This window comes from Pelecanus crispus, chromosome 11 (genome assembly GCF_030463565.1).
Source record: "Pelecanus crispus isolate bPelCri1 chromosome 11, bPelCri1.pri, whole genome shotgun sequence".
Taxonomy (NCBI): domain Eukaryota; kingdom Metazoa; phylum Chordata; class Aves; order Pelecaniformes; family Pelecanidae; genus Pelecanus; species Pelecanus crispus.
This window is the reverse complement of record NC_134653.1, coordinates 19,975,912-19,995,012: the sequence shown is the minus strand read 5'-3', so window position 1 is coordinate 19,995,012 and position 19,101 is coordinate 19,975,912. Positions and strand designations below refer to the sequence as shown.

The 19,101-nt window shown below is 39.2% G+C and overlaps 1 protein-coding gene across 1 annotated transcript in view; it reads left to right on the top strand.

The window, feature by feature from the left end:
- Window positions 1–19,101, top strand: part of IFT140 (intraflagellar transport 140) — a 90,594-nt gene that overhangs the window by 18,581 nt on the left and 52,912 nt on the right. Inside the window, exons 6-15 of the mRNA XM_075718192.1 lie at window positions 1,002–1,093; window positions 2,282–2,388; window positions 3,187–3,335; window positions 9,295–9,498; window positions 9,865–9,937; window positions 11,444–11,535; window positions 12,400–12,527; window positions 14,212–14,329; window positions 14,795–14,922; window positions 17,732–17,879. Coding sequence (XP_075574307.1) covers window positions 1,002–1,093; window positions 2,282–2,388; window positions 3,187–3,335; window positions 9,295–9,498; window positions 9,865–9,937; window positions 11,444–11,535; window positions 12,400–12,527; window positions 14,212–14,329; window positions 14,795–14,922; window positions 17,732–17,879 — 1,239 coding nt within the window. The remainder of the gene's footprint in view (window positions 1–1,001; window positions 1,094–2,281; window positions 2,389–3,186; window positions 3,336–9,294; window positions 9,499–9,864; window positions 9,938–11,443; window positions 11,536–12,399; window positions 12,528–14,211; window positions 14,330–14,794; window positions 14,923–17,731; window positions 17,880–19,101) is intronic.

The window sequence follows — 19,101 nt, the reverse complement described above, 5'->3', positions numbered from 1 at the left end:
AGCTGAACATAAGCCAGCAGTGTGCCCACGTGGCCAAGAAGGCCAACAGCATCCTGGCTTGTATCAGGAATAGTGTGGCCAGCAGGAGCAGGGAAGTGATTGTCCCCCTGTACTTGGTGCTGGTGAGGCCGCACCTGGAATACTGTGTCCAGTTTTGGGCCCCTCAGTACAAGAAAGACATTGAGGTGCTGGAGAGTGTTCAGAGAAGGGCAATAAAGCTGGTGAAGGGTCTGGAGCACAGGCCTTATGAGGAGTGGCTGAGGGAACTGGGGTTGTTTAGCCTGGAGAAGAGGAGGCTGAGGGGAGACCTTATTGCTCTCTACAACTACCTGAAAGGAGGCTGTAGTGAGGTGGGTGTTGATCTCTTCTCCCAAGTAGTTAGCGATAGAACAAGAGGAAATGGCCTCAAGTTGCACCAGGGGAGGTTTAGGTTGGATATTAGGAAAAATTTCTTCATGGAAAGGGTAGTGAAGAATTGGAACAGGCTGCCCAGAGAGGTGGTGGAGTCACCATCCCTGGAAGTGTTCAACAAACGGGTAGACGTGGCACTTTGGGACATGGTTTAGTCTAGTCTACCCTTGACTGGTTTAGTGTGGACTTGGTAATGTTAGGTTAATGGTTGGACTGGATGATCTTAAAGGTCTTTTCCAACCTAAACGATTCTATGATTCTATGATTCTATTCTGTAAGATTTGGTATTTCACATTTTAAAGCAATCTTTATCAAGTTCTATAAGAAGATCTAGTACAAGAGAAAAAACTGCTCCTTACCTACTTAATTAACCCACTACAAGGCGTCTTTTATTAAATGTATACATCATATACTTGATGCATTTAGTGGTGATCACTGCCTGAGAGAAACTATTGGTCTATCTGAACTGACAGACAGATCTAGTTATTCTTATATTTTAACATTTTAGCCAAACTAGGCAATTCAGATGCTTACTGTCTTTCAGGGTGTTCCTCCTACCTTCTGTAAATTTATTTACTTATGGTTAACAGGTGAAGTTGAGTGGGAAGATAGGTCATTCTGCAGACATCATTTTAATAGACCATAGCCTTGTTGTTACAGCACTAGGTGAGACGGTCATCAGGTAAGAATCCTGTTTTAAAGCTGTTCTGGCTGCCCATGAGAAGTGCCACCTAAAAGGTTTATGGTCTGCAATGCACTGAATATTTTACTGAACTTTTTCTTTTTTAACCAATAATGAAAAAAATCCCAATATTTTCTAATTTTGTTTCTCAAAATAAAGAGAGAAATGAAATATCTGTTTCCTTGAGGACAAAAACTAATTATGTATATATTTCTTTCTCTTTAGTTACTTTATTTTGTCAGGCAGTACTACCCAAATCTGTTCCTTTCTTGAGTGCTGTTACTGATTTCTTCTGAAAATGTATCCATTTGGGTTTTTTGTGGGAAAAAGACAGCCACTTTGCTGTTCTTTCATTGTTATTGTCTGATTCTTAGGATAGTCATAGCATCAGCAACAGGAAAAAAAATGCTTGCTTTTCAGGATGTTTCTCTGTTACTGTAATATAAGACAAGTATTATGGTTGCTTCTATCCCTAATTCTTTAAACTAAATATGTTACTTTGCCATGCTGCTATGTTACCGTGTTCTGTAGTTTTTATCTTTTTTCATCTTTTTAAAAAAAGTATTAAGTCTTTTTTTTTCCCATCTTTACTATGACTTTCTCTACCTGTTTCCTCTAACTTTTTTTTGGGAGTAGGGGTGTTCCATTAAAATCAGTAGTTCACTTTCTTGAGCCTCTGTCTGCTTCTATCAGGCAAAATAACGTGTTACTTTCATGAGAATGTGATAAAGACGAAGTATCAAGGAGTATGTTTGATGACAATGTTTAGTTCTAGAAAATAAATCTGTGATCCAAAGGACTACTGGTTAACCAAGTAATATTCTTAAAATAGAGGAGGAAACATAAGTAGGGAAGAGGAAAATTGCAACTAGACCTCACTTCTCTTTTTCCTCCTCCTTTTCCTCCTCCTTTTCCTTTTCTCTTATAGCTGGGTTTGCTTCTTATTCCTTTCTTCATAGGAGAATATCACAAAACATGCTGCAGATTAAAAAGTCAAAGGAAAAGGAAGGAGATTGTTAAGAAACCCACATTCCAGAGGCAGCTGCTGGCAATTTAATTTTAAAAATTGAATGATCTGGGCATTATGGAAATAGCACATTAATGCCACGTACAGCATCCTATTGACTGTGTTTAGCAACACAGCTGGAAAGAAAAGCATTGTTAACACTCTTGTTTTGTGTACCTTAGGTTCTGGGATTTGGACCGAGACGAGAACTATATGCTCTCCCCAGATACGCAATTTGGCTTTGAGGGAGGAGAATGTATTAACTGTGTTTCTTACTGCAGTGCTAAAGGTGAGAAATAACATGGCAGTTGTGATCTCTGGATCCAAACCTTGTCAAACCTCAGCTTCAGTGCCCTGTAGTCATTTCAGTATGTTTGTCTTGTTACTGAGGCTTTCAGTAACAGCATGTGATGTAGAGGCGTTTTAGTTCAGATCAGGAGTGTGCTTTTGAAGGTACAGTGAGATCATTCGATACTCACCACACTTTGTCTCCGTGTGGAGTTGTCTCCCAGCACACAAGCTGGATTCCCTTTGATGACACTGAACTGGTACAAGTACTCCTGGAGTCCATGTAATGCACTCCAGCGTGTTATGGGCATTCAGTCTACAAGCCCACACTAGAGCTAATGCAAAGCAGAACTCACCAAACATGTATAGCGTGGATGTCAGGTCCTTAAAACTGATGTTTTCTACAGAGCTACTCCTATGTATCACCTTGTTTGCCAGTATAGGCATAGCTAGTGTCTGCTAGAATGGTTTTCAATGGTGACTTGCCCATGGTGACTACAAAACCAGCTATTCAAAAATAAACGGTTAAAATGAAATCATTGTCTGATACATTTAAAAGATAACTTCATCTGATAGCTTAGAAAATGGGCCTTGCCATGTGAAACTTCTCCCATTGTTTCTCCAGAAAGTTTCTCCAGTTCAGGACTAGGATGCTGGTTTGCAGGAAGGCAAAGAAATGGATGCTGCTATAAGAAGGCTTCTCAGTACCTCAGAACCAGGCCTAGGCTGCCTGCTACTTTGTATAATGTGGGTTTGTTTTTCTGAAGTTTGAAATGTCTAAAAGGTTTGTGAATGGCAGGTCTCTTAGCAGCTGGTACTAACAAAGGGAGAATAGCTATGTGGAGGAAAGCAGCAGGATCCAATCAGAGCATACGGGCTTTGGAAGGCAAGGAGAAGTGGAAGCTCCAGGCACCTACGGAACTTGAAGGAAATGTCACTCAGATAAAGGTAAGACAGGAAAGAGTCTTCTTACATGTTAGTAGGACTTCACACACATTAGGTGAATAGATCATCTTTGTGAAACTGATTAATATGATCGCTATCATACAGGTATGTGCACCAGTAGAGGCTGGTGCTCCTTCAGAAGAAGGAGGAAAAGCCATCAGGATCAAGTAACTTTTAAAATTGAAATGGGCAGAAATATTACCTGTTTGTAGCTATTCTGTTACAGGTAGGGTTGAAATGCTCAGCAAGATAACACACTGAAATGCAAATACATCTCTCTGTCTGGGAGAATTAGCAGTCATGGCATCCTTAAATCAAAACAGCTCTCCATTATATGTCTCATTGGTAAACCCTTTGGATTCAGCACCCTGAAATTATTTTCTGGAAAAGACAGATTGTCAGAAATGTCAAATTTACATAAATTTATTAAAATAGTAAGCAAGAAAATCTGACTAAATGCATGATTTTATTTGTAGATAATTTTCTTCTTTTTAGTCAGTTTCTCAATGTAAACTTTGCTCTCACTGGTAGATACAAAAATAAAAAGATGTATTTACAGCTAAATATTCTTCGGTGAGAAGATGTGTCGTCTAGAAGGGAATGCTGTATTTTTACATGCAAAGTGATGTTTTCAGCTGCTTTTTTTGTCAGAAAATGTTTCTTGTTTCCTAGATAATATAGCAGTGTGTGACACTGTCAGACTAGATGTGGATGATTAAGCTTTCTCCTACAAATTTGCAAAACCAATGCTTTAAAACATTTCTACTGCTATTTACAGTATTTGTAATGCTGAAAGTTATGACAAAACATTGCATTATAATAATTATTTTTTAACCCGTTGTCTGTTAAGTGTCAGGGTGCAGCATTTTTATTTGAAATATTTTCATTTGTCACAGTAAGCTTAAACACTGTCATTCTATGCTTATTAGTATTTTGATATATGCAATAGAGAAACGCTGAGCATTACAATTGTAAAGTTAAATTTAAAAAGTTTTACATTAACAAAACAGCTTTCTTGACCACCACCATTCTGCTAAAAGGCAAAGTTCATGCTTTTAGGTTCTTCAGCATTTTTTGGTTTGTTTGTTTGTTATACCCTATTATTAAGCTTTTTCCAGGTTTTTTAGAGTTTCTGTTATAACTTAGATTATTCTGTTGCTCTGCTTAATATGTGAGAACAACACCCGTTATTTTTTTGAAGGAATGAAAATCAAACAAGTATATTTGGTGCCTTTCAAGAGAAAGTATTTTTATGTTTTCTTTTATTCTGTTTTCACATAAGAATGGAAAGTACTTAAAAAGCAATGGCATTTGCTTGCTCTGGGTTGGCATATAGTGAGGGTCTGTATCAGAGTCCTACTTTCAAAATTAAAACGTAAGTACTATTGAAGTGGAGAACCCAAATCTTTTTTTAAGATGCTTGAGTAACAAAGGGTCCAGGATATAGGAAATAATGTGTGCCATTAGTATATCATACATCTGCTAATAAGTTGAGGGAAGAGATATAGGTGTTTATGTCAGCTTGATCATTCAAGCGTTTTCCAGATAATAGGATGTGGAGTGCTGTCCAGAAATAGCACCTTGTTCCCAATGTTTGTTAACATAAACAAAAGCATTCCCAAACAATTGTCAACAATCACTGTTTTTATCTCATGTTATAAAGCTGTCTTTAATTATGGAAACTCTAGATTTTTATTGTAATCCCTGCATTCCAAAAAATATCATGTAAAAGATTTTAAAAATTGTTACATGTGGGATCTTTTGGTAATGCCTATAAAAGCTTTTTCCTATATTAACATGAAAAATTCACAATAGAAAGCCTTATACCATGGTGAGGTCAAAGGGCAGCGATATCTTCATTTGACTCCTTGCCAAACTCATCTTTTTTTCAACCTGATATGATGGCTTCAAAAGAGAGGTGGTTGGGAAATGCACTCTAGCTCATCTATTGTACAGCATAGTATCTACTTAATTGTAACTAAGCGCTATTAAAAAGAAAACCCTAAACAAACAGTGCAAAATAGCTTTATTTTGTAGATCATGCTCTTGAATAAAATGAAATTATTTCCAAACACAATTATTTAAATCAGTGTTGTTAGAAAGGTATAGCCACAGAAATATCAGTGTGTCAGGAAATTAATATGAAACCTCAAATAGCTTTGCAGGAAATAGAGACCTTAAAGACTTGGCATATCCTTAAGAGTTTATAGAGCATATCAGTTGTGCAAGGACAGAGAAGTTCTTGGACTTCAGAGGGATTTTCTGCAGCTCTGAGAAACTTTATAATTTATCTAGCCCGTGAAAGTATGTTTGTATGAATGGTCTCTGGTAGGTTAAAAAAAGAAAATTGCACACAAAAAACCAACCTCAAATCCCTCTGCCTGTTCCTTAGCCCAGCCCTGAGGGAGCTCCTATGCTGAAGCTGTGCAGTGAACTATGGACTGTGCTTATCAAGGGGCATTATTGATGGTGTGTAGTAGCTCAGGAGTAGCACCCCTGCACTCCCATGCATAGTTATAGCTTCCAGACTGGAGTTTGGATCACTTCTGGCTAACATGGTATGTGCGAAGAGTTCACATGTAGTCAGCTGGTTGCCACAATGCTTTCTGACAAGAATCATCCTTTGGTGGGAATAAGCATAAATAATGTCAGACATGCTTGTTTAACTGTGAATATAGAAAGAAAGAATGAAAATTGGAGCATTAGTTTCTCTTTAATAATAGAATTAATCAGCTGCATGTTAGAACTGAGTCTTTGCAATCCATCTTGGAAACAGATCTTATCTTTCTCCCACTGAATTTTGTAAGGTATTTTCAGTTTTAGAATTGCTCTGTGCAGGTGCTATTTTTCAGTTTTAAAAGGAGGGAAGGATAACCTTCATAGAACTCATTGAAAAAGAGTTAGCTGGAACATGGTGATTCTTCCAGGAGAAGGGAGTTGGAAGCCACCGTGCTGCTAGAAAGCTATGACCTAGTTGCCATTACTGAAACTTGGTGGGACAAATCCCATGACTGGAGTGCAGCTGTCGATGGCTATAGGCTGTTCAGAAGGGACTGGTGAGGAAGGAGGGCCAGAGGGGTTGCCCTCTACCTCAAGAAATGGATAGATTGTGAAGAGCTGTCTCTGAAAAATAGCCACAAGCAGGTTGAAAGCTTATGGGTAAGAATTAGAGACCAAAGCAACAAAGGGAACCTTGTGGTTGGTGTTTACTACAGGCTGCCCGGTCAAGGGGAGCCTATTGATGAAGCCTTCTTACTCCGGCTACAGGAGGCATTGTGCTCACAGGCTCTTATCCTGCTGGGAGACTTCAACCACCATGACATCTGCTGGAAAAGTAGCACAGTGAGCTGTAGGCAATCCAGGAGACTCCTGAAGAGCATTGAGAATAACTTCTTGAGCCAGGTAATAGACAGTCTTATCAGAGGGGATGCGATACTGGACCTGATGGTCACCAACACTAGTGAGCTAATTGGTGATGTCAAGATTGGAGGCAGCCTGGGCTGCAGTGATCATGCACTGGTGGAGTTCACAGTCCTGAGGGATACAGGTCAGGCAGAGTAAAGTCAGGACCCTGAATTTTACGAAAGCAAAATTCCAGCTCTTCAAGGAGTTTGTCAGTAGGATGCCCTGGGAAACTGCCCTCAGGGACAAGAGAGCAGAACAAAGCTGGCAGATCTTTAAGGACCTCTTGATCCCTAGGTGTAAAAAAATCAGGAAAGGAAGCAAGAGACTGGCATGGATGAGTCAAGACATGCTGGTCAAACTGAAGGGCAAGAAGGAAATGCACAGGCAGTGGAAGCAGGGACAGGTATCCTGGGAAGAGTATAGGGACACTGCCCGGTTGCATAAGGATGGGGTCAGGAAGGCCAAGGCACGGCTGGAGCTAAACTTGACAAGGGACAGAAAGAATAATAAGAAGGGCTTCTATAGGTATGTCAGCCAGAAAAGGAAGGTCAAAGAAAGCTTACCCCCCCGATGAACATGACTGGCAAACTGGTAACAACAGACGACGAGAAGGCTAAGGTACTCAACAACTTTTTTGCCTGTATTCATTGGCAATCTCTCTTATGACACCTCTCGAGTGGATGGACCACAAGACAGGGACTGGAGGAGCAAAGTCCCTCCCACTGTAAAAGAAGATCAGGTTCATGACCACCTGAGGAACCTGAACGTCCATAAGTTTATGGGACCTGATGAGATGCATCCCAGAGTCCTGGGAGAATTGGCTGATGTAGTTGCCAAGCCACTCTCCATGATACTTGAAGAGTCATGACAGTCAAGTGAAGTCCCTGGTGACCTGAAAAAGGGAAACATTGCACCCATTTTTAATAAGGGTAGAAAGGAGGACCCTGGGAACTACCAACCTGTCAGCCTCAACCTCTGTGCCTGGGAAGACCATGGAAGGTATGCTAAGGCACATGGAGGACAGGGAGTTGATTCGAGACAGCCAGCACAGATTTACCAAGGGCAAGTCCTGCCTGATCAACATAGTGGCCTTCTCTGATGGAGTGACTACATCAGTGGACAAGAGAAGAGCTATGGATTTCATCTATCTGGACTTCTGCAAGGCCTTTGACATGGTCCCCCACATCATCTTTCTCTCTCAATTGGAGAGAAATGGATTTGATGGATGGACTGTTCACTGGATGAGGAATTGGCTGGATGGTCGCATCCAGAGGGTAGTGGTCAATGGCTCAATGTCCAGATGGAGATTAATGACAAGTGGTGTCCCACAGGGGTCCGTACTGGGACCAGTACTGTTTAATGTCTTTGTCAGTGACACAGACAGTGGGATCGAGTGGACCCTCAGCAAGTTTGCAGATGACACCAAGCTGAGTGGTGCGGTTGACACACCTGAGGGATGGGATGCCATCCAGAGGGACCTGGACAAGCTGAAGAAGTGAGCCTATGTGCACCTTATGAGGTTGAACAAGGCCAAGTGCAAGATCCTGTACCTGGGTCAGGGCAACCCCTGGTATCAATACCCTGTTGGAGTGGGTCCAGAGGAGGGCCACAAAAATGATCAGAAGGATGGAACACCTCTCCTATGGGGAAAGGCTGAGAGAGTTGGGGTTGTTCAGCCTGGAGAACTGGGAAGACCTTATTGCAGCCTTTCAGTACTTAAAGAGGGCTTATAAGAAAGATGGGGACAGACTTTGTAGTAGGACCTGTTGCAACAGGACAAGGGGTAACGGTTTTAAGGTCAAAGAGGGTAGATTCAGACTAGATATAAGGAAGGAATTTTTTATGATGAGGGTGGTGAAACACTGGACCAGGTTGCCCAGAGAGGTGGTAGATGCCTCATCCCTGGAAACATTCAAGGTCAGGTTGGACGGGGCTCTGAGCAACCTGATCTAGTTGAAGATGTCTGTGTTTATTGCCAGGGGCTTGGACTAGATGACCTTTAAAGGTTCTTTCCAACCCAAACTATTCTATGATTCTGTAAGGGGAGAAGTGTACTTTTGGACCCCTTTATTTATCCATCTGATTTAGCACTCTTTGCTAGGGAATTTGAACTACATTGACTGAAAGGACTATCAAAACTGCAGGAAAGAATATGGTAATCAAAAAAGAAACTATGCATGCAACTTGCTTTTACAGGTCGCAGCATTATTAAGCCCTTTAAATACGTGATGCTCTCTTGCAGTACTAAATGTAAGGTGGTGCAATAATATCTTAGGAAAGAAAAGTAGTTTTAATTTAAAAAACAGCTCCTCCCTTAGACTAAGGGAACCTGAGTAGCTGGGTAACAAGCATAATAGTTTTAATCTGTAATAATTCCTAGTCATTCACGATAGTTGTATTTAGATAGTAGGACTTTGTGTATGTATAAAAATGTTTATTCTGTCATACCCCTTGTTGTCTGTCTTGGGACATTGCTGTGCTGTGATTGTTCAAGATCTTAGATGAAATGGTGTGATGTGCTTTTTTTTTTTCCTCTTTCTCTTCCCATTGTGTGCAGTGGGGGTCCCGAAAAAACCTGCTGGCAGTGAACAACATCAGCTCTGTGGTGATCCTCAGTGAGCAGGCCATGTCGTCTCATTTTCATCAGGAAGTAGCTGTTGTACAGGTGTCTCCAAACCTGTTTAATGTGACCTTCTTCAGCACAGGAACTACACACAGTCTTCGTGTTGATATGAATATTAATGGAGTCTTCGCTACTAAGGTTAATTGGGGTTTTTCATTTATTTGCTTGATTGTTTGCCTAGTTAGGTGTATGGAGACCAAACTTTTGAAGTCTTCGATATAATCCTTCTTTGATATTCAATTTATTGTATAATGGAAGTATTGTTGTGACAGAAGCAATGATGCTGTGGTGGTGCTGATTTTCAGATAGCACAGTGACTCAGTAATTCTCTGGGTGCTGACCAGAGAACTTTTGGATTACCAAAAGCCTTCCAACTCAATATACAGAGGAACTAGTGAATGGTGGCTATTGTGTGGAAGGTCTTGCTGTGTTATTGCATGAATTCCTGTATGATTCCAAAAGAAACTGAATGTATATTTTCTTTTGTTTTTTTGATTCGTTTAGGATGCTATAGTATTCTGGAATGGGAAGCAAGTTACTGTCTTTGAGCGCTCAGGAGTTACCTTCAGAAGTGCAGGTAGGACTTAGAACACTGATCAGAGTTGGAATGGTTCTCTTCCTCCAAAGTTATACGTTCTCTTCATTCATGGTAGCTGATGGACTATAATCATAAGTGCAAAGTGAAAAATATTATTAACGCTAATTAGACTTCACATTCCCATTTTGCAGAATAGAAAGATTAGGGTGTAAAAATCATCAACAAAACCAGAATTTAAATGCTAACTCCTACATCTGTGCTTTATTCACTAAATAAGCTGGGATATAATGTGTGAGTTAACCTCAGAATATGTTGGTATTCCTGTATATGAGTAGCAGTGCAGCAACAGAGTTAAAACCAAAGGTGATGTGCGTCTGTAGGCATAAAATTAAAATATATATCGTCTTATCCTCTGTTCAGCTACAACCCAATCCTGGAAGTACCTAAAGGCTAAATGTGCTTCATTCATAGATTTCCTAAGGCATCCAAGTGTGTGACTGGCCTTGACAAAACCAAGCATCTTGTTGCTGTTTCCCACAGATTAGATGTATACCTGACTGTCACACCTAGACTTGAAAGGTATCCTCAGAGCTAGCATATTATATAGGGCCTTGCACAAAACACGGTATAAGGATAAGGCTGCCTCTTTTTATCTTTTAAGTAAATCATTCCAACAGTTGATCAGGAACAGAATTGTTTCTTACTTTTGTAGCCATGGCTCCTGTTGCCTTCTACAGGTAGGTCCTGATGATGGCTATTGAAGGCTTTTCTATTTTGCTTGGGAGAAAGCGTAATCAAGGTTACATAGCACTTACACAGGAACTGGGAAGGAGTGGGTTTTAGTCCCAGCTGTCAGGAAAATCTGTTCCATAAATGGCTGTTTATACAGCTAAATCAAGTAAATTATTTTTTTCTATGATTAATTCTCCCTAAATATTTCTGCCTTGAGAAACAGGTTACGCAGAATTCCATCAATCCCATCCAAAATCTTGAGAGTTTAGGCTTTGACTTTTAAGAACCATCAAGTGTTTTCTGAGAAGTGTCTTATATTGTCTATATTAACTTACTTATTTTATAAATTTCCCATGCTGAATCAATGCATTATTACCACCAAGATCCCAACAGTCTACAACACTCATGAAACTACTTAAAAGCTACTCTTCTTTTCTGACAGAGATTCCTTTATCACTCTTCAGTTGTAGTTCAGTGAAGGAAGGAGTGATTCTCTTAACAGCACCTCACATTGCACTAGTCTTTTTCTTCCACTCCCCATATCAACTCTTTCCCCTTCCTCTCCATTTGTTTTCATGGGCAGACTGTACACGACACCTGTTTTCAGTAGGAGTCCCAGCTTTTGGTTGTAGTGGCAGAATGGAAAAAGGCTACAACACAAAGGAGTTTGAGAATCAGTAGAGACTGATGGCTTGAAAAATGGATTTGGTGCAAGATAGTGGAAATTGAATGCTTTAAGTCAAAATTCCTTCTTTTTTTCTTCTTTTTAAAAATCTGTTTATTGCAATGAAGGTTTTATTGTGATTGTTCCAGGTTCTTTTCTTTGTGACTCTCCAGTTCTGTCTGTGCATGGAGAAAATCTGCACACAGTTGAGACGTATCAGGTCCAGATCCGCACTTGGCAGGTAAGGGCTGATGAAACGATGAAGCAATGAATATGCCTTATTGTTTTCAAAGATTGGTGTTACAGCTTAAAAGTTAAGTGGATGTTCTGTAAATCTCGTAACTCTACCTTTGTCATAAAAAAATTATTCTGAGTATTTCAGCAGAAAGATCTTTGACATTTTGTGTTCTTTAAAAAGTCTGTCACTTTAAACACTACTGCACTAACAAGTATTTATAAAAGAAAACAGAATTCTGTAAAGGCCAGACTTTAAGAGGATCAAAATTGCATGCAGGTTGAATATGTGTGTGTATATTACTGACAGGAAAATGAACATAGTGAATATTATAAGATAATGAAAAATAACCCCTGCACATTCTGTGTGTTCCTGCAAAATCTTTTGCTTAACCTTTGCAGCCTCTGCTAGTTGGTGAGAACCAAAAAGAGAAATCTAATTATCACAGTTCTGTGATGCAGAATTTTATTTAAGAAATAAATGTTGTATTCAAGAATGGGTGGGATTTATCACAATAAGGACTGATTTAATTCATATATTTATTTTTGCAGCTGTATAATAAAGGACCTTCAGGGACCTGTATTTCAGTATCCCTCTTAGTTGGAAAAAGTTCTGTTATTGAAGAGGAAATTGTTGCAGAAGGATACCTCTAAATTTTGACTTTTTTAGAGGCTATACATCCAGTTTTCAACCTGAAACACAGATTGCATTTGTAGACACTGCATGTGTGTGTGTAGTTTCTCTCATTTTGCTGGTAGTGATTTGTCTAACATAGAAGTTCAGCTGCTGGTTACTTAACTTGGTGACAAAAGTCATCCCTTCTAGTTAGACCCTGAACACACAAACTTGGTGTTACACGTTTCTTCTCAGGGCACAGTTAAACAGCTCCTGGTGTTCTCTGAAGCAGAGGGGAAGCCATGCCTCTTGGATGTGTGCGGAAATTTCCTGGCTGTGGGAACTGATTTGGCTCACTTTAAAATCTTTGATCTCTCTCGCAGGTATTAATAAGCCTTTTAAAAACATCTGTTTATAATTGAGCATATATTTTGTGGGGAGGGGGGAATCCTTAGTTGGTTTTCATCTGATGAAAAGTGATAGCCCCTTTGAATCTTGAGACGATATATGCAGCCTATGTGAACTGGTGGCCTATCCCTAAAGCAAGGGAAGAGCCACAGAATTATTAGATAAATCATGGGAGGAGTAACAGTAATAATAATAATTTAAAAGAGGATATTGTGAGGGATATTTGTGTATATTTGAAAGTGGTGGGGAACTTATGGAGGATCAAGACAAGGATGTCGTATGTTTCTGCTGATAACTTGACCAAGACCTTAATGTCAGAAGAGTTGAAATAAAGGAAAAAAAAAAAAAAATGCTAGGTCTCGTATCTCCTCATAAATCAACAAACTTGATTCAGTGAATCCATGGAGGAAGTGAACCTAGAATTGCGGACACTCTGTTCTTCCTCCTGTTTAGGTTAAGAAAGCAGCTTACTTGTCTTTGTTCAAACTTTACTGTGTGTTCCCACGCTGACAAATAGCTGTGGCATGAAAAAGATACATGCCTGACATGACTTTTCATTTGAAAATTTATCTGCTAATGACAAATGTAATTTTGAAAACCTGAAAAACCTCAAGAGTGAAATGGATTCTGTTCTTCCTTACATGCTGTCACCAGAGGAATGCTAAAGTCTAGTTAGTTACCCATTTGGAAACTCATTACCTGTGTTGAGATGGCACAAATTCCGCATGGGACAGAATTTGAAGGTTATTGAATTTGGGCAGGTTGTAACTAGCACAAATATTGGATTATAATGTTTGATAGTGGAGAAAAAGTAGCTTAACTCCTGTGTGCTGTGTTAAATATTTGTGACTAGTAATGGAAATAGCCCTTCTCAAATGATGACAGTATAGTGCTCTTTAATTTCAAAGCAAGCATAGTTGGCTTAAAGGGGATGTCTAAACATGTAACCCAAGAATGTTATTTTTATGGAATCAAATATTTTTTTCATGGGATCGTATTATGGGTCTAAATTACTGTCACTTCTTTCTGTTGCATTCTTTTGATTCCTGAGATTTGTCCTCTTTGTTGCTGAATGATCACTGGTTTTGTATCTGTACCAGCAGTAAGATTCTTTTGAGATAATAAAGTGGGGTGGCGGGGTGGTGGTGGGGTGTGTGTGTTAATTATGTGAATGATACAGTCTTTTGGAACTTAGGTACAGAGGGAAAGTGGTCAGTAAGATGATATAAATACCACCCCCCCATGACGTTTCTTTACTTCTGTTCCACAGTGTGTTTTCCACACACAGAACTTCTATGTGATGGGCTATATTCAACATTCATGATACTTACTGTTCAACTTATGTAGGGAAAACAGACCTCTAAATTAAAAATTCTGGTAAGATGTTCTTGCTGTATAGCCCTGTTTTGGGAATCCTGTAGGAGTACTGAAGTTTTTTTCTTGCTGGTTCGTTGAGGAAAGAGTGTCTCATTAACTTCTTCCTGAAAGAAAGGCAGGTAGCAGCAATTCTCTGGAGAGGAAGCTGGAGTCTGGGGCAGTGGTGTCATAAGGTAGAAATAGTTTGTTTTTAAGTCTTACCCATAATTTGAAAAATGTTTTGGCTGATGTGTATTGCCAGTTACTTGCCACCATATGATTTAAGTTTATTCCTTTCTACAGAGAGGCGAAAGTGCACTGCAATAGCAAGAATTTCTCTGAGCTGTTTCCTGGCCTTGGAGGCATTGCATCTGTCAAGTGCAATGCTAATGGCAATAAAGTCAGCATCCTTGTTAGCAAGGTGAGCAAAGCTCTTCACTTACTGCCCTGGGACCTGACCATCAGTTAATAGACTGGTGCAGTTCAAGAAGATTACTGAACACACAAGATTCACTTCTCGGAAATAAACCTGTATGTTCTATGCAGTGTATTGGGTCCTGAAATGTCAAGTCCAAGCATGTAACTGAACACTAAAATTAAGGTATGTTAAGGTTTTGTACATGTGGTGAGAAGAACACCCAGAAAAGGAAGCAATATTTCAGTTACAAAAGCTACTTTGTAGCGTTTCAAAGAAACCAAAGGCTAACTTGCTAGAATAGAAAAACTGAGAAATTTTCTGATATTTCTTCCAAAGAATGTTCTTGTGTGATTACCAGTAAACAAAACTGAGAGCATGAATCAGATGAGATAAACATACCATCTGAACTTTACCTTTTTTCCTTTTTGACTGCATGGTTCGGCCAACAACTGTTTTCCCTTCTTGTAGGCAGATGGGAAGATTGATTCCAAGATCTGTTTCTATGATGTTGAAATGGACAAAGTTACACTCTTTGATTTCAAGGCTGAACAGGGAAATGGTAGAGAGAAGCTTTCTTCTGGACACAGCATTGACAGGTAAGAAGCTTTTATTTCGAGAAGTATTACTTGTGTATTTAAAATATGAATCTGCCCTATGAAGACAAGCAACACCTTGATACTGGCATTCCTCTGTCTTTGTGTAGGAGCTTGTACAAATTTAATTATTTTATTTCTAAAGAATTAAAACTGGTGCATTGTATGTCAGTCAGGCTGCATTCCTGTTTCTTCCAATACATGAACTAGGAAGTGTCAGACAAAGGTATCAGAAAGCAAGCTCAAAACAAGCAGGAGGAGGCAGTTCTTCACACAACATGCAGTTGAGCTAAGGAACTCCTTACCAAAGGAAGTTATAGATGATGAAGGAAGGGTTGATGGAGGTATTGGACAAATTCATAGAAGAGGAATGCAGTGAGAGTTATTAGGAATGTGGGAGCCATATTTGACTCAAGAGGTCTCTGAGAGGAGGATGACTGGGTGTTGGTGGGGTATGCGTAGAGGTATTATATGACGAATCAGGATCCTGATCTTAAAGAAAAATCTTGGAAAATCTTGGAAAGCTACTCTTCCATTACGAGTTTACAGGGTAGGAACTGAAAAGAGACATTCTGAAGGTCCTTCTAGGAAAAAAAGTTAATTTTTGTCCAACACAGGATGTTTTCGTATGGCTAAAAACTCATGAAATGTCTATTTAGAATTGACAGCTTTGTTTTCATGCAAGCTGTTCTGTGGCAAATACTTTAGAAATCCTAGTAGCAAGGCAGAAAAATGCAGTGAACTAGGAATACTCATGGAAGTACGGTGGAATGTTAGGATACAAATTCCCATATGGTTTTACAATAGTTTTTCTGACTGTATTTTTCTTAAGAAAAAACAAGTAGAGTATGGTTTGCTTTTTTAGCAACTATCTGCTATAGGTGTTACAAGCAAAAAAGTATTTACTCTTCTTATCACTGAAAAACAGAAGAAACTACACAGCTCATCAAAAACTAAGGACAGTGCAAATTTGGGGCCTTATGTCTTGGTCAGTTATGCAAACAGTGTAATAATGAGCAGTGAGAAAGTTGGTTTTCAAGTGTAGTATCTTGTGTAGCCCAACAGAGGCCACCACAAACTAGTAACACTGTTTCACTAATATTTAAATGCTAGATGGTGTCTGCGTGAATAATCCATTTATCTGTGCTTCATTTTAGAGTATCTTGAAATTGGAATGAGTAAACTCACCAGAAAATAATAATAATCTACGCTTCTTCCCCTTCTCTCTCTCTCCTCCTGAGGCAGAATCTAAACACTCCCAGTGTTTTTTACACAAATACTGTTTTTCAGTTTGCAAGTAATTTATTTTGAGTTCAGTGGCATGGATAGGACATTGTGTATTTCTGCATCCCTTTGAATCTCTCCCTTAATTTGCCTTCCAGCCCTACTCCAATCCTCCCCACAAAGTCCACCCTTCAGTGGTGACAGCAAATGAGAAAAATATTTTAATGATGTCTTTGGTTTCTCTCTTTTAAAAAATTTGACACATATTTATATTCTGTATTTTTTCAGAAGAATCCTAAGCCATTGCTAAAATAGTCTGATTCTGTTTGTCTAGAGTCTTAACATGGCTGGCACTGAAGTAGTATTTAAATGCCCAAAGGAAGCAGTAAAATATTTCTTATTAAAACTGCTGCCAGGGAGTGGCTTTCCTAAGGCTGCAGGGGTTGTCCTTGTGCTTAATGTGCTGTTTCACAGTGCCTTGGAATTCTTCATACACAGTATAAAGTTCAAGCACAGTACTGGGGAAAGGGAATGAACTGTGGCATATCTAGAGACTTAAGTTCCCCAGCTGCAGGTCAGGTTCAGCTGCAACCCTGGAGTTTCCCTCAGCACTGAGAAGTTCAGCAATTCAAAGCATCAATCACGCTGCATACCCAGGTCTCTTTGCTGAGTAGAGAGAGATCTGTTGCCTGAGAATATAAACTAACTTTTTTTTTTTCCCCATCAGTTTAATCACAATTGTCTAGTTTGATCTCTTATGACCGCTGCTTAGCTGGATTTGAGCATGAGGCATATGTACTAGAAACTCTCTCTGTACTGCTTATCTAAATGCACATCAGAGTACTTGTCCTGGTTTCGGCTGGGATAGAGTTAATTTTCTTCCTAGTAGCACGCATAGTGCTGTGTTTTGGATTTAGTAGGAGAAGAATGTTGATAACACACTGATGTTTTTAGTTGTTGCTGAGTACTGCTTATGCTAGTCAAGGACTTTGCAGCTTCCCATGCTCTGCCAGGAGCACAAGAAACTGGGAGGGGGCACAGCCAGAATAGTTGATCCAAACTGACCAAAGGGCTATTCCATACCACAGTACTCAAGCTATCTTTAACCTGTCTGGGCTTTTCTAGCAGTGCTGGCAATAAGCACCTCGGGGCAGGTTGTAAAACCCACAAGAAAACAGAGCTGAGGTTGTCCCCATGCTACAGTACCTACACCAGTAGCAGTTGCTAAGGTATATCGTTTGAAGGATGTTCAAGTATTTCTGTAGGACATGTAATCTCAGTGGAGGCAGATTTTGGGTGCCTGTTTGTATTTGTGGCAGTACCAGCTTTTTTTCTACTGAAATGCTTTATGTCCTACAGTCATGGTTAATGTATACAGAACAAACTAAAAGTGGCATTGCCATGTATAAAGTGTTAGGAGGTAGGAAGATATATATGGTTAATGTTACAGTGCAGAGGTACTGGTATAGATAACTGATCATCACCTGAAAATTATCTCTTCTTTAAGTCCTTTATTTACATTCATGCACTGAATGGTCTGGAATTGTTTTGTCTCCCTTTCTGCATTTTTTTTCTTGTCTTTTGGTAGGTCTGTTGTGGAGTATCCAGAATTGCACAGTCACATCCCTGCTTGCCATTTCTGGGACCAGAATGAACCAAGACTTTTTGTATGTGAAGCAATTCTTGAAACAGGCCTACAATCTCCAGACCAAAAGAAAAAACAGACCGAGAACACAGTATGGTCTTTTTGTTTGTTTGTTTTACCTTGCTTTACATGGAGGTCTCCCTGTCCAAGTAATAAATCATTGGTCCTTCATTAAGGTTGTGAGAGTAGGTAGTATACATTGTCTTGTACATCTTAGTTTGATGTCTGTGGCTTCAGGCAGTCACTGCACATTAGCTTTCTGGTTTAGCCCTAGCTTGCATACAGTGACGAAGAAAAAGAGGTGCTTTCTTTATCTATGCTAGAATTTTGAGGATGATCATAATGCAAGCTTGTACCTGGACTACAGTTTTTCAGGTGACATTATTGGGTGAATTGATAATCTAGAGGTTTGATACTTATTCTCATTTTTAAAAAATAATACAGATTTTATATCTGGAGTCCATTTCTAGCAGCAAGAATTAATTTGATAGAATAACACAGACCCTGCCGCTAAGGTGAACAGTGAAGTACACTCTTCCCACCCAGTTCTTACCATATTCTGCTTTTCTGGACAGATATTGTACACCTTTATGGTACTTCCCAAATTATATTTTATGGTCTTTTTTACATTAGAAAAAAGATTTCATTTTTATTGATCAGAAATTATCTAATCAAAGGTTTCTTTCATCAGACCAACAACTCTTCCCTGCTTCCCCTGCTAATGTGTGGTCCTTACCATTCTGTCTGTACAGAACTGCCTGTCCTTCATAAATATTCCATTGATTTGAAATGTCTGTGTTGATTGAAAGTTTTCTGATTCGTGCATGATTTTAGCTAAACCTCTTCCAATTAGACATGGAATACTCTTTGTTTCTTTTGTGGGTTGAAATGACCTTAGAAAAATCATGGGAAGATCAATGTAGAAAGGAGGAATGGAACAGGGATGTCTCAAAAGGCCTTGCTAGGGTCTTCTAGCAAAGAGAAGAACACTTCAACCTAATATTCCTAATGTAAACAAATAAAAAAATGTTTGGCTTCTACATAAAGTTGAAAAATAAAAAGATACAAAAGGACTGCAACTTACTTTTGACCCTTATTCAACAAAATTTTTAACTGTGTGCTTATCCTTTAAGAAATGAGAAGTCTGATTAATTTTAGTTGGAAATAAATGCTTTGTTTTGACTTGAGTCGGGTCAATATTTAAGCTGTTACAGAAACTATTTTTAAATGGCTGGTATATTCCCTGGGAACTCAAAGCAGTCAGTGAGCTGCTGAAATATAATAGAAATAATATAGTATTTAAAAAAAAAAAT